At 35.5% G+C, this 16,666-nt stretch overlaps 2 protein-coding genes across 2 annotated transcripts; both read right to left on the bottom strand.

The window, feature by feature from the left end:
• Positions 1-678: 678 nt before the first annotated feature.
• On the bottom strand, positions 679-2,534 carry LOC130818521 (protein disulfide-isomerase-like). Its single transcript, XM_057684688.1, has 4 exons — positions 2,427-2,534; positions 1,421-1,538; positions 1,098-1,210; positions 679-882 (listed from the first exon to the last, which is right to left on the bottom strand). Exons 1-4 carry the CDS (start codon positions 2,532-2,534, stop codon positions 679-681), a joined length of 543 nt encoding a protein of 180 aa, XP_057540671.1.
• A 2,545-nt stretch (positions 2,535-5,079) lies between these two features.
• On the bottom strand, positions 5,080-6,003 carry LOC130818522 (uncharacterized). The gene has a single exon (XM_057684689.1). The coding sequence runs from the start codon at positions 6,001-6,003 to the stop codon at positions 5,080-5,082; it is 924 nt and encodes a 307-aa protein (XP_057540672.1).
• Between the last annotated feature and the right edge of the window lie 10,663 nt (positions 6,004-16,666).

Raw genomic sequence — 16,666 nt, forward strand, 5'->3', positions numbered from 1 at the left:
TTTTGCAATAAAAATACATAATGTAGCTTTTTTCAAATAGACTTATAGATAAGGTAGTTTCTTATAAATTTTCCTTGATTTAATGTCGACATTGGTTCGGGAATTGATGTTACGTTTCATTGAGCGACATGTTACTTCATGAAATGTTGCGTGCTTTTCTATAGATATAGAAGACATGTGTAGGGTATTTTCTACATCAAATTTTATGAATTCTCTTCCTTTCTTGCGCTTTACATAGAGAACTTGCAATACTCAATTGTAATTTTCTGTTTTCTCCTTTCATTTATGTTTTCTCATGTCATTTAAAAATTCTTGTGCTAGGATTTTAGAGTAATTCTTTGTATCTAAACATGTATTTTCGGCATACATTCCCAAGCACCGTAGTAGGGAGAAAATGATATTTTAGGAAGAGAGTCTCGCTTAGAAATAATATCAAGTCACATACAAAACTTTCTTGTTACTTTGTTCTAGTTGGAAGATCATTATCTTGGAGTTCTCGGTGTTGTACATAAACAAGGATCATGATTTTCATATGTAATTTGTAATTTACTACATTTATGTAACTTTATTTTTATAAGTTTGTTTAATAAAATTAAAGTCACATAAACAACAAGCAATGGAGTGCAAAGACAAAACTAAGGATAAAACCACAAATCAAAATAAAGATTACAAGTTCTTTTACAATTCATCCTTTGATTTGATTGACTCTACCTCGCTCTTGCTTTTCTTGTCACTTTTGTGTTCTTCAATGAAGCTAATAAGGTCTTCTTTTGTTCGACCGCCATCATACTTAATAATCTCTCCGTTCTTTTTTATAAAATACATGATTGGGAAACCTTGAACCTCAAAGGCCCCACTTGGGATGTCATTTGCACTTTTATCCTACAATCATTTTCGAAGAAACAAAACAAAAATTTATCATCGACCTAATAGTCAAAATTAGTGGTGCGTCAAATCAGACTTCAAATTTTGCTTTGCAGTATGTTCATGAATACAAGATTCAACTTTGACTCGAACTCAAAAGTATAGCCAAACTCATATATTATGTAAAAGTAATTATAGTGGTCTTTCGCAGTAAGTAAAAAAAATGTACTTACATATTTTGCAATCAAGATATTAGGGTCCTTTTCATATAAGATAGCAACTTCATCCAAGATTGGAGCTAGGTTGTTGCAGTGTTCGCACCATGGCGCATAAAACTCTAGGAAAACTGTCAGACAATATCGAAAACAGTAAAGAAAAATACGACGTCAAGTTCAATAACAACCTCAAGTTATATGATGTGGACGAGATTTCACTTTAGCAATGGACATATTGTCCTTCTATATAACTTTATCAACTAAACTATCAGGTTGAATGAAGTTGAAGATTTATTTGCAACAATAGCTTATTGTCAAAATTAAGAGAGAAATGAATATACCATCTTTTCTAGAGTTGAAAACCATATCTTGCAAGCTATCAAGAACCACCACCTTTACAGGCTCATTGTTCTCTTGGGGAATAGGTTGTGATCTTAGAAATAGCTCGAGTTTTCCATTCTGCCACCGTTAGATTTCATCAGACGAACCATTTAAATTAAATACTGTAATATACTAAAATAAAAACAACACAAGAATTTGCATTCGAGGTGGCACTTTCGCGCATAATGTAGCTCAAATTAAGTTTGTTTTGCACGAAAATTAGCACACAAAAATATTTGGTATATGTTATTGTGTTGAAATGGTTAGAATTGAAAATCACAGTAATATGCCTGAAATTACGTCCTAAATTGCGATTTTAAGGGTTTTTTAAGCGTTTTTGATACTTTTGCGCATAAAGTAGGTCAAACTTGGTTTATTTTGCACGAAACTTGGCACACAACACTATTTGGTATATATAATTGTTTTGAAATTGTTAGAATTGAAAATCATGGTCATATGCTTAAAATTATGTGGTAAGTGTGGATTTTAAGGGTTTTTAAGCGTTTTTGACACTTTCGCGCATAACGTAGCTCAAACTTGATTTGTTTTGCACGAAACTTGAAACACAACACTATTTGATATATATTATTATGTTGAAATGGTTAGTTATTAAAAATCATAGTCATATACTTGAAATTACATGTGAAGTTGCGATTTTAAGGGTTTTTAAGCGTTTTTGGCACTTTCGCGCATAAAGCAGCTCAAACTTGGTTTGTTTTGCACGAACTTGGCACACAACACTATTTGGTATCTATTATTAATTTGAAATGGTTAGAATTGAAAATCATAGTCATATGCTTGAAATTACGTGCTATGTTCCGATTTTAAGAAGCCAGACCAACATCAATTTCCTATGGTGAGATAGGCATGATCAGGTGAAGGGCTTGAGTTTAGTTTATCTGAGGCCCCTCTTTGTAAAAGGTTGTGATCATATGTCTAATCTCCTCCTGATCGTCAAGAAAGCACATCAATTCGGTTCCTCATAGTATTTTCTTTGACTAAGCTATGAAAACATTTAGAATTTGTGTCCCCTTCCTTTAGCCAATTCACCCTTGCTTTTTGCTTGAGATTCATTTCTTCAATGTTGAGCCACTTTAGGAGATTCTAAATGGCTTGGGCTTCTTGCAGATGGAGTTCAAAGGACAGAGGGTTAGCTTGGAGGTCATTTTGGATTGTGTCCAAATTTTTCCTCCACTTAGATATGTTTCTAGCAAATTTCTTGAATTGGACGTGGTGGAGAGAGTTCAAAGCTTGTTTAACCCTTTGAGTTTCTCCTGTACCTTAGTCATTGCAGAGCCATCATGATGAGCGTGCCAAGAATTTCTCACAACCGTATCAAATCTGGGTGATCCGCTAGGTATTTAAAATACCGGAAAGGCCTACCGCCCCCATCAAAATTGTTCTCAGTTTGGCACACAAAAGGGGAATGGTCAGAGATGCTAGGGTTCAAGCATTGGACAAATGAGCACATCCCTTTGTCTATTCACTCTGAGTTGATAAGCCCATGATAAATCCTTGCGGCTCTACACTCTCCACTAGAACCTTTTGTATGCCAGGAAAACCAGTGACCAATAGAGTGAGAGGAGATCAACCTAGCTTCCTCTATGCATTTCGTACGGACCGCGCCGTAATTATCGTCATCAATATCAAAGTAAAATTGATGCAATTTTTCTTCATCACGATCTTTACGAAATTTTTCCACAACATCACAGGTACATAAACCACAACAGCAATGAGGGAGGGGTTTTAAACGTTCAAGTTCATCATATACTCATAAGTTTATTATAGTAATCTTCAACAGACATGGATTTCAACTGTCGACATTCAATGATTTGAGCCCTAAGTTGTTGCAAGCGAGGACCATTAGCGACGCAATAACGTTTCTCAAGATACAACCATAAAGCACGAGCCGAATCATGAAAAGGAATAGAAGAGGCTACGTTAAAATCAAGAGTACGATAAATCCATGACACAATCATAGACTTTACAGTTTCCCAATTAAGCAATTCATTCGAGGAGGTCGGTTTAACAATAGAACCATCAACAAAGCAAATTTGCGACGAGCTTGTAAAGAAAGAGTAATAGCGCGAGACCAAGAGATGTAGTTATCACCTTTAAGAAGAACATGAGAGATAAGATTACCCGGTTGATCGCCGGTACCAAGATAGTATGGAGAAGTGACATCGAGGACCATAGAGTCGAACGCGGAAGTGGTAGTCATTAGAACAACAGTAGCAGAAAACGAAGAACAATAGGGACGAAGAGCAGTATGGACATCGAAGAAGATGAACAGTAACTGGGAGAGTATGGAGATTAGGGTACGTGTTTAGGATTAGGGTGAAGAATCTGATACCATGTTAAGTATGTAAAATGTCTGCACCTTTACCTTGCTGTGCATCGAAAAAATATATTTATAGGTATATGAGATTAGGGCCTTAAATAACCCTACTTAAATTAGACCTAAATATATTTACAACACTAAAAATTACACTAGCTCTTATTCTAATAAATATACGGCCTAACACTAACATCCTCTTGTTGATGAATCTCTTTCAATTTGAATGATTCACTAATTTCTTTCCTGTTGAACGATTCCATGAGGGATCTCAAACGGAGAATTTAAGCCTTCATTTCTGAGATTTGGTCACCATTTGTAGCGCTTCCTTCCTCTGAAGCGGGATTGCAGGCGACTACCACGAGATTTATTGATTGTATCTCTTGCACTTCGTTAGGGTGGCTAAATAGGAGATTGGGTGAAGAATGGGGTTGGGTTAGCCGGAGATTTCCGAGGTCGGGCCATGGCAGAGAATACAGCCGCTCTTCACAGCCTCTCACTCATCTTTCTCCCTCTAAAAATGGCAAATGCGTGTTTCCATTAGGCCATCTTTACTCATGACCTTAAAAAAACGTCATGTTACTATTTTTCAATTTTTCTCTCTCAAAAAATTTCATCTTTCAACCTAATTTTATTAACAATGACCTCTTTCAAAAGGTCATCATCCTCTCTTTCTTACTTTTTTTCTACCCCACCATAATTTCTCTCCCTTTATTTATCTAACATTTATTTTTATTTTTTTATAATAATATTTTCATGTACAAAGTTAATATAATTTTTTATTTGATTAAAATAGATCAACTATTTTATAATTTAAAAAAATTATTCTTTTAATAAAAATAATAATTTTTAATAAATATAAATATAAATATAATTTTTAATAAATATTTTTTAATATTTAAGAAAAATTCGTTAACTTCAAATAAATATTACAATGCACATACATAAAATAAATACAAATTAGAAATGACAAGACTATTGCATGAAAACCTTACATAATTAAAACATCATTTTTAAACATTACATAATTAAGACATTACATAATTAAAATATCTACTGACGATTGTAATTCTGAAAGTATTGTCCAAGTTGAACCATCATATCAGCTTCCCATGGCTGAAGAGTTTCTTTTTTGCTTAATGATTCATAGATCTCCCAATTAATTCGATATTCTTCCAGTTGAAGTTGTTTTTGTTTTCGGGCTTCTTTTTGTTTTTGAAGTTCTGTCTTCTCTTTCATTATTTCTGAATTAAGTCGAAGACTCTCTCCAAATGCACTCAAAGCTTAAATTGATTGATCTGCGACCATCTTCCCTGTCATGCGAGCCTTAGCCTTCTTCACACCCTCGGGGCGCGTGGATGATCCTGCTTGAGGTTCACTTGTTGGAGTTTCAGAATCTTCTTCCGTCCTTGATCTTTTCCAACTACTTTTACTACTAACATCACCAGTTGGTTGTTCATCCAATTGTTTTTTTTGATTATTTTTTACAACTTGCTTCCACTTGTTATACTTTCTTAAAATTTTCCATTGCTCAATCAAGTTAAAGTTACCGTGTTTTCTTTGATGGATTAAATGCGCTTCTTTAAGCACATCTTCGTCTGTCGTGCCACTCTTCTTCCTCCTAACAGCCTCATCATAACTTCCAGACCACTTCAAACATACTGGAGCAACTCTGCCCCAACGACATTTAAGCATGTCGGCGGTTCTTCGTGGGATCAGATGGGGTCGTTCCATCCTTGCTGCTTCATAAACTTCCTTAACTTTCTGCCACCTCACTCTTATCTTTTGGTTGGTGCTCACAATTGGATCTGTACTTGTGTTCATGACTGAACATATGAGAGCAATATCTTCAATCAAATCCCAACTTTTCTTTGAAGGTATAGGGGCTTCATCATTATTATTAGGTAGCTGTTGAGATGGTTGAACCAATTGAGTGAAGCTCGGTGGTGAACCAAATTGTGAAACTAGATCTTGAAATGATGGTTGTGCGTAAAGACTAGCATCAACATGATGAACAGAATTTCCTCCATCTTCACCATATTGAACATCTTGATCATTTCCTTGATTTTCATCAACATCATCATCATCATCATCATCATCATCATCATACTCCATCTCATTTTCATCTAAACTTTCACCTCTTATTGGAGTTGAATACATATCAATATTAGAGTTGATATTGTGAGATTGATGATGGTGGTGAAACATAGTTTGAGAATTTTAGGTATTTTGAGAAACATAATAAGATGAATTTGGGATATTTTCAGGAATATAGTAAGAAGAATTTGGAGTATTTTGAGAAAATGGAGGAATGAACGGAGGATTTTGATACTGAATTTGAGCACTTTGATTGTAAGAAGATTTTTTTCTTGGTTTTTTTTACATGGATTTCTTCCATAATTTGGGTTATTTGAATCCATATTTTTTTTTGGGATTTTTGAAATGATTACTTTGATATTTTTTTAACCAAAAAATTACCGAAAATATGAACAAAATATGTAAAAAAAAATTATGTCAAAATATATCAATATGGGTCTCATTTTATAGATCTCGAAAAAATATGACCGTTGGTATAATTTTTTTTTTTTTTAATTTTAATGCGAAAATAGCAGTTAAAGATAAAAAACGGCTATTTTTTCACAGCCAATCAAAACAAGACATGTGGCGTGCAGCAGTGTGACTGGGAAAGAGGCTGGAATTTACTTTTCGCGGTCCAATCATGTGCTGACACGTGGCAATGATTTTGAAAAAAAATTCAGATAACAGTTCAATGGAACGGGTCATCACAAGCTCCGTTCATTCAATCTAATCCATGACCCATCTTAATATGGATCACCATAATAAGATTTTTTTCTTTTAATAGGTCATGTGACCCAATATTGGGTCACCATTAACAATGCCCTTATTATTATTTTGTTGAAATATTATTATTATTGTCGTTGTTGTGTTGTTGTTATTATTATTATTATTATTATTATTATTATTATTATTATTATTATTATTATTATTATTATTGTCATTTTAGATAGGGGTGTTCAAAAATACCCGATCCGAAATATCCGATCCGGAATATTCGGTATACAGTTGTTAGAACTGGATAATTAACCTGAATTGCCAAAATCAGATAAACCGGACCGGGTACCCGGTTTATAAATCCGGATACCGTATCGGATCCGGATACCATTTAAAAAAATCCGGATACCTGGTATCCGATTTATTATTTAAAAAAAATAAATTGAGACCCGCAGCAACTACGTATTTTAATTTTTAAACATAATTTCAGCCTTTCAGCCTTCACTCTTCAGCATCGTCCCCTACTCCCCTTCATTTGAAAACCTAATTGAAGCCTTGAAGGAGCAGCTTCAACAAACCTTCATTCAGCGTCGTTCCCTTCTTCAATCTTCAAGAAACTTAATGCCATTAAGTTTCACATCTTCTCTCCTTAAAATGGGTTGATTCTTTTTTAGTCTTGTTTTTCCCTTTTTAAACTCTTTGTTTCATTCTTATTCTTCTTTGAAAATGATCAAATGTGAAGAAAGTTGAAGACTTTCATCTTTAACTCATCTGGGTTTTTTATTTTCTTGATTGAAAATGATAAAATCTTAACAAAGTTGAAAACTTTTAACTTAATTTTATTTTGATTTTTCATTTTTTGATTGAAAATGATAAAATCCTAAGAAAGTTGAAAACTTTTAACTTAATCTTATCTGGGTTTTTCATTTTTTGATTGAAAATGATAAAATCTTAAGAAAGTTGAAAACTTTTAACTTAATCTTATCTGAGTTTTTCATTTTTTGGTTGAAAATGATAAAATCTTAAGAAAGTTGAAAACTTTTAACTTAATCTTATCTGGGTTTTCATTTTTTTGAATCTTTAAAGATGTTTTTCCATCTGGGTTTTTAGTTTCAGGACTTAAATTTTGTTTTTTCAACAATTTTTTAAGTAAAAATTGAAGAAAAATGGAGATTGAATTAGCAAACAAAGTTGCAATAGAAAGTGGGAATAGGGTTGTTGCTATAATTTCTCAAAAACAAGAACTTCAAACAAGAAAAATTTAATGGCACAAAATAGTGAAACAGTTTCTAAATTCAATAAATTCCAACTTCAACAACAAATGCTTCAAAGATTCCAACTTCAGCAACAAATGATGAACAATAATACTTCTAGAAGTGGGGTTAATTTGAAATTTGATGGGTCAAACACAATGTCATCTAATAGATCATTTGTATCTTCTAAGTATGGATAATAGTGTTGCTAGTCTTAGCATGAATTCAGTCCAATTGATTGGTTTACCTCAATCTTCTGATCCTATTTCACACCATCTTAAAAGAAATAAGGAAAAAAAAAAGTTTTTAACATAACCGGGTATCCGGTATCCGATCCGGTTTAACCGGGTACCCGGTTTTATCCGGATCAGATCCGGAACAGAATTTTAAGTATGTACCTGGTTTACCGGATCCGGGTCGACCCGATATTCGGTTTTGAACACCCCTAACTTTAGGTGTTATTAATTACTATTTTTAAGTGATAATAATAATAATAAAAATAATTGTAAAACTGATAATAATAATAATAATAATAATAATAATAATAATAATAATAATAATAATAATAATAATAATAATAATAATAATAATAATAATAATAATTGATGTGGAAGTGTAATGGGACTTTTTTAGAGTGTATGAGTTAGCTTAAGAACAAGCTCAACAAGGAACGAAACAAGAGAACACCCACGCAACTTAGAAACTTATTCTAGATTGGATGGTTTCTTTGAGCAGCAAAAATTCACTAAGTATTTTAAACTCTCATAGCTTTTACTCTCAAACACTAAGTAATAAGAATAAAAGGGGCGTGCAACACAAAGTAAGCACAAAGAAAATCACAAAGAAAATCAGAATTTTGTTTTCAATCTCACTTGCCTAAAATGCATGGCAATGAGTTCCTTTTATACTAAAAATAATGCAAGTGTTGCAAGCCTTCAAGGATCCTTTCAAGTTCCCTCAAAGAACCTTTTAACTTCCCCTTCAAGGAACCTTTTAACTTTCCCCCTTACAAAAATCAGAAAACAAAGCATTAAACAAAAGCTAGAATTAAGCCTTTTTAATGTTAAGCATTTAAGGCTAATAATGATCCCTTATTAGTAGCTATTTAAACAGAAAATTAAGGCTAATTCTACTTTGAACCGTCCATATTCTCCTAAAAAAAGTCTTGCAATTCTCCTAAAATAAAAAACTCCCATTTAAGCATTAAAGCTAGAATTCAAGTTGCTGCTTGTATTCAACTTCCCATTTCAGGCAATTGTGCCTTATTCAACTTCCCATTTAAGGCAAGTAACGTAAAAGGTTCTCTCGTTGTTGCATATCTTTGAGAGGTTCGGAATGTAGAAGTCTTCTCACAACACCACATAATGGAGCGTCATTTTCTTCAGCACCATATTCCTCATATTCCTCCTCCTCTTCCTCTTCTTCAGAACCCCACTCTCCTTCTTGAATAGTAAGTGTATTCCGTTTTGGACATTCACTAGCAATATGTCCTCTTTCATGACACTTGTAACAAGTTCTTTTGGATGCATCTTGCTTGAAATCTGGTTTTCCTACATAAGTTTTTGAAGGGTTAGTAGGAACAGTTGATTTAGAAGGGCTAGGAAAAGAATCAACTTTTCCCGCGGAAGAGAACGCTCTAAAAGGGGGTCTTAGAGCAATCATTAGTTTCTCCTCTTTGTTTTGTGCTTCAACCTTCCTAGCAGCCTTCACAACCTCATCATAAGTGGAATAAGGTAGAAGATCCACCTTATTAGAGATTGGTTTAGAAAGCCCTTTGTGAAACGGGCAATTTTGAGTGGTTCCTTCTCTTGTATGTCACACGCCAAGCTAAGCTTCTCAAACTCGCGCACATATTCATCAATATTACGCTCACCTTGATTTAGGCGAGTTAATTTGACATATTGATCCTGCATATATTCACGTGGGACCCAACGTTGCTCCATTTTCTACTTGAGTTTTTCCCAAGATGCAATCTTTTCTTTCCCTTCTCTCCTTCTCTTGGCTTTGAGGTTATCATACCAAAGCCCAGCAAGTTTTGTCAATTTAAGAGTCGCCATTTTACAACTCTTATCATCATCATACTTTTTATACTCAAAAATATTCTCTAATCTTCGTATCCAATCATAAAAAACCTCCGGATCACTAGAACCATCAAATTCAGAAAGGTCTAGTTTGAAACTTCTATCTTCTTGATTGTTACGAAAATGGGACTCGCCATGGGTGGGAGTGGAATTCTCTAATTCCTCTACCCTTCTACCCACTCTAAGCAACGTCTCTCCAATGGCATCCATCCTTGTTTCATGCCTCTTCATTCCATCGTGCATTATATGAAGTTGATCCACGATTGCTTTTAACATTTCGGCATTGGACTGATTATCACCCATGCTGCGTTTTAACGAGTGTAATCTCGTTAAACACGATTTGGCTCTGATACCAACTGATGTGGAAGTGTAATGGGACCTTTTTAGAGTGTATGAGTTAGCTTAAGAACAAGCTCAACAAGTAACGAAACAAGAGAACACCCACGCAACTTAGAAACTTATTCTAGATTGGATGGTTTCTTTGAGCAGCAAAAATTCACTAAGTATTTTAAACTCTCAAAGCTTTTACTCTCAAACACTAAGTAATCAGAATAAAAGGGGCGTGCAACACAAAGTAAGCACAAAGAAATTCACAAAGAAAATCAGAATTTTGTTTTCAATCTCACTTGCCTAAAATGCATGGCAATGAGTTCCTTTTATACTAAAAATAATGCAAGTGTTACAAGCCTTCAAGGATCCTTTCAACTTCCCTCAAGGAACCTTTTAACTTCCCCTTCAAGGAACCTTTTAACTTTCCCCCTTACAAAAATCAGAAAACAAAGCATTAAACAAAAGTTAGAATTAAGCCTTTTTAATGTTAAGCATTTAAAGCTAATAATGATCCCTTATTAATAGCTATTTAAACAGAAAATTAAGGCTAATTCTACTTTGAACCGTCCATATTCTCCTAAAAAAAAGTCTTGCAATTCTCCTAAAATAAAAAACTCCCATTTAAGCATTAAAGCTAGAATTCAAGTTGCTGCTTGTATTCAACTTCCCATTTCAGGCAATTGTGCCTTATTCAACTTCCCATTTAAGGCAAGTAATAAAGAATTGCTTTGAAGAGAATCCCACGAAATTAGAAGCCATTTGCTTGACATTTGCGTGGCTAAGTATAGCATGGACCGTAGCTTGTGTTGTAGGAATCGTAACTTCATGATCTTGGACTTTGTGGACTGAATTCTCATCATTCTCCCCCTCTTCAAAGAAGTTTTCCCTCAAACTCTCATCTTCAAGGTATGGAGACAAATCACCCACATTGAAAGTTGCACCTTTCTTCAACAGCTCCGTTAAAGGCACCATAAGAGTGGAAAAGTTCTTGATGAAGACTCGGTAAAATGAAACTAGTCCATGAAAACTTCTAACCTCATGAACATCTTTGGGTACCTTCCATGTTGAGATAGCTTTCACCTTCTCGGGATCAACCTGTACTCCTTCACTAGAAACAATGTAGCCTAGGATAGAAATACTACTACACATGAAAGTATATTTTTCCATTTTTCCATACAATTTATGCTCTCTCAATGCCTCAAGTAAAACTCTCAAATGTATCAAATGCTCATTTTCAGTTTTACTGTATACTAGAATATCATCTAAATATACAACAATGAATTTATTTAGAAAGGGACGCAATACCTCATTCATGAGTCTCATGAACGAACTAGGAGCATTGCAAAGTCCAAATGGCATGACAAGCCATTCATATAGACCTTGCTTTGTCTTGAAAGCAGTCTTCCATTCATCTCCTTCACGAATTCTCATTTGATGATAACCACTTCGCAAGTCAATTTTGCTAAAAACTGTGGCTCCACTTAATTCATCAAGCATGTCTTATAGCCTTGGCATTGGAAATCTGTATTTAATAGTTATGTTGTTGATGGCACGACTATCAATACACATCCTCCAAGTTCCTTCTTTCTTTGGCACCAAAAGGGCAGGCACCGCACATGGACTAAGGCTTTCACGCACATAGCCCTTTTCCATGAGTTCTTCAACTTGTCTTTGCAACTCCTTAGCTTGCTCGGGATTGCATCTATAGGCTGCCTTGTTTGGTAATGAGGCTCCCGGTACCAAATCAATTGCATGTTCAATACCACGAAATGGAGGCAACCCTTTAGGCAAATCATCGGGAAACACATCTACAAATTCTTTAAGCAAGTTTCTCAACGGAATAGAGTTAGTCACATGAGAAACATCATCAAAAATGGGCTTTACAATAAGCAAAAACCCTCCTCCCTCTATCATGCATTCTTCCTCAAACTCCTTCCTAGACATAAGGAAGTTTGGTTTCTTTTCCACCATAGGTTCAACCTTAGGGGGCAAAGGTAGCAACCTAATCTTCTTTCCTAATTTGGTAGTGACCGTATAGACATTAGAAACACCATCATGAATAGCTTTTCTATTAAATTGCCATGGTCTACCAAGCAAAATATGACACACACTCATAGGTAAAACATCACACCAACGTTCATCATAAAAATTTCTTATAGTGAATGAAACTAGTGCTTGTTTCTTAACCTTTAAACCGGTGTCATTATCCAGCCAATTTAACTTGTAAGGTTTAGCATGATTTCGTGTAGGTATAAGCTTACTTACAAGTTCAGTTGAGGCCACATCGGTGCATGATCCTCCATCAACAATCACATCAAAAACCTTGTCTTGAACCTTGCATCTAGTATGAAAAAGGTTCTCTCGTTGTTGCATATCTTTGAGAGGTTCGGAATGTAGAAGTCTTCTCACAACATCACATAATGGAGCGTCATTTTCTTCAGCACCATATTCCTCATATTCCTCCTCCTCTTCCTCTTCTTCGGAACCCCACTCTCTTTCTTGAATAGTAAGTGTATTCCGTTTTGGACATTCACTAGAAATATGTCCTCTTTCATGACACTTGTAACAAGTTCTTTTGGATGCATCTTGCTTGAAATCTGGTTTTCCTCCATGAATTTTTGAAGGGTTAGTAGGAACAGTTGATTTAGAAGGGCTAGGAAAAGAATCAACTTTTCCCGCGGAAGAGAACGCTCTAAAAGGGGGTCTTAGAGCAATCTTTGGTTTCTCCTCTTTGTTTTGTGCTTCAACCTTCCTAGCAGCCTTCACAACCTCATCATAAGTGGAATAAGGTAGAAGATCCACCTTATTAGAGATTGGTTTAGAAAGCCCCTTTGTGAAACGCGCAATTTTGAGTGGTTCCTTCTCTTGTATGTCACACGCCAAGCTAAGCTTCTCAAACTCGCGCACATATTCATCAATATTACGCTCACCTTGATTTAGGCGAGTTAATTTGACATATTGATCCTGCACATATTCACGTGGGACCCAACGTTGCTCCATTTTCTACTTGAGTTTTTCCCAAGATGCAATCTTTTCTTTCCCTTCTCTCCTTCTCTTGGCTTTGAGGTTATCATACCAAAGCCCAGCAAGTTTTGTCAATTTAAGAGTCGCCATTTTACAACTCTTATCATCATCATACTTTTTATACTCAAAAATATTCTCTAATCTTCGTACCCAATCATAAAAAACCTCAGGATCACTAGAACCATCAAATTCAGAAAGGTCTAGTTTGAAACTTCTATCTTCTTGATTGTTACGAAAATGGGACTCGCCATGGGTGGGAGTGGAATTCTCTAATTCCTCTGCCCTTCTACCCACTCTAAGCAACGTCTCTCCAATGGCATCCATCCTTGTTTCATGCCTCTTCATTCCATCGTGCATTATATGAAGTTGATCCACGATTGCTTTTAACATTTCGGCATTGGACTGATTATCACCCATGCTGCGTTTTAACGAGTGTAATCTCGTTAAACACGATTTGGCTCTGATACCAACTGATGTGGAAGTGTAATGGGACCTTTTTAGAGTGTATGAGTTAGCTTAAGAACAAGCTCAACAAGGAACGAAACAAGAGAACACCCACGCAACTTAGAAACTTATTCTAGATTGGATGGTTTCTTTGACCAGCAAAAATTTACTAAGTATTTTAAACTCTCAAAGCTTTTACTCTCAAACACTAAGTAATAAGAATAAAAGGGGCGTGCAACACAAAGTAAGCACAAAGAAATTCACAAAGAAAATCAGAATTTTGTTTTCAATCTCACTTGCCTAAAATGCATGGCAATGAGTTCCTTTTATACTAAGAATAATGCAAGTGTTACAAGCCTTCAAGGATCCTTTCAACTTCCCTCAAGGAACCTTTTAACTTCCCCTTCAAGGAACCTTTTAACTTTCCCCCTTACAAAAATCAGAAAACAAAGCATTAAACAAAAGCTAGAATTAAGCCTTTTTAATGTTAAGCATTTAAGGCTAATAATGATCCCTTATTAATAGCTATTTAAACAGAAAATTAAGGCTAATTCTAATTTGAACCGTCCATATTCTCCTAAAAAAAAGTCTTGCAATTCTCCTAAAATAAAAAACTCCCATTTAAGCATTAAAGCTAGAATTCAAGTTGCTGCTTGTATTCAACTTCCCATTTCAAGCAATTGTGCCTTATTCAACTTCCCATTTAAGGCAAGTAATAAAGGATTGCTTTGAAGAGAATCCCATGAAATTAGCAGCCATTTGCTTGACATTTGCGTGGCTAAGTAAAGCGTGGACCGTAGCTTGTGTTGTAGGAACCGTAACTTGATGATCTTGGACTTTGTGGACTGAATTCTCATCATTCTCCCCCTCTTCAAAGAAGTTTTCCCTCAAACTCTCATCTTCAAGGTATGGAGACAAATCACCCACATTGAAAGTTGCACCTTTCTTCAACAGCTCCGTTAAAGGCACCATAAGAGTGGAAAAGTTCTTGATGAAGACTCGGTAAAATGAAGCTAGTCCATGAAAACTTCTAACCTCATGAACATCTTTGGGTACCTTCCATGTTGAGATAGCTTTCACCTTCTCGGGATCAACCTGTACTCTTTCACTAGAAACAATGTAGCCTAGGATAGAAATACTACTACACATGAAAGTATATTTTTCCATTTTTCCATACAATTTATGCTCTCTCAATGCCTCAAGTAAAACTCTCAAATGTATCAAATGCTCATTTTCAGTTTTACTGTATACTAGAATATCATCTAAATATACAACAATGAATTTATTTAGAAAGGGACGCAATACCTCATTCATGAGTCTCATGAACGAACTAGGAGCATTGCAAAGTCCAAATGGCATGACAAGCCATTCATATAGACCTTGCTTTGTCTTGAAAGCAGTCTTCCATTCATCTCCTTCACGAATTCTCATTTGATGATAACCACTTCGCAAGTCAATTTTGCTAAAAACTGTGGCTCCACTTAATTCATCAAGCATGTCTTATAGCCTTGGCATGGGAAATCTGTATTTAATAGTTATGTTGTTGATGGCACGACTATCAATACACATCCTCCAAGTTCCTTCTTTCTTTGGCACCAAAAGGGCAGGCACCGCACATGGACTAAGGCTTTCACGCACATAGCCCTTTTCCATGAGTTCTTCAACTTGTCTTTGCAACTCCTTAGCTTGCTCGGGATTGCATCTATAGGCTGCCTTGTTTGGTAATGAGGCTCCCGGTAACAAATCAATTGCATGTTCAATACCACGGAATGGAGGCAACCCTTTAGGCAAATCATCGGGAAACACATCTACAAATTCTTTAAGCAAGTTTCTCAACGGAATAGAGTTAGTCACATGAGAAACATCATCAAAAATGGGCTTTACAATAAGCAAAAACCCTACTCCCTCTATCATGCATTCTTCCTCAAACTCCTTCCTAGACATAAGGAAGTTTGGTTTCTTTTCCACCATAGGTTCAACCTTAGGGGGCAAAGGTAGCAACCTAATCTTCTTTCCTAATTTGGTAGTGACCGTATAGACATTAGAAACACCATCATGAATAGCTTTTCTATTAAATTGCCATGGTCTACCAAGCAAAATATGACACACACTCATAGGTAAAACATCACACCAACGTTCATCATAAAAATTTCTTATAGTGAATGAAACTAGTGCTTGTTTCTTAACCTTTAAACCGGTGTCATTATCCAGCCAATTTAACTTGTAAGGTTTAGCATGATTTCGTGTAGGTATAAGCTTACTTACAAGTTCAGTTGAGGCCACATCCGTGCATGATCCTCCATCAACAATCACATCAAAAACCTTGTCTTGAACCTTGCATCTAGTATGAAAAAGGTTCTCTCGTTGTTGCATATCTTTGAGAGGTTCGGAATGTAGAAGTCTTCTCACAACACCACATAATGGAGCGTCATTTTCTTCAGCACCATATTCCTCATATTCCTCCTCCTCTTCCTCTTCTTCGGAACCCATCTCTCTTTCTTGAATAGTAAGTGTATTCCGTGTTGGACATTCACTAGAAATATGTCCTCTTTCATGACACTTGTAACAAGTTCTTTTGGATGCATCTTGCTTGAAATCTGGTTTTCCTCCATAAATTTTTGAAGGGTTAGTAGGAACAGTTGATTTAGAAGGGCTAGGAAAAGAATCAACTTTTCCCGCGGAAGAGAACGCTCTAAAAGGGGGTCTTAGATCAATCTTTGGTTTCTCCTCTTTGTTTTGTGCTTCAACCTTCCTAGCAGCCTTCACAACCTCATCATAAGTGGAATAAGGTTGAAGATCCACCTTATTAGAGATTGGTTTAGAAAGCCCCTTTGTGAAACGCGCAATTTTGAGTGGTTCCTTCTCTTGTATGTCACACGCCAAGCTAAGCTTCTCAAACTCGCGCACATATTCATCAATATTACGCTCACCTTGATTTAGGCGAGT

This window comes from Amaranthus tricolor, chromosome 7 (genome assembly GCF_026212465.1).
Source record: "Amaranthus tricolor cultivar Red isolate AtriRed21 chromosome 7, ASM2621246v1, whole genome shotgun sequence".
NCBI classification, from domain to species: Eukaryota; Viridiplantae; Streptophyta; class Magnoliopsida; order Caryophyllales; family Amaranthaceae; genus Amaranthus; species Amaranthus tricolor.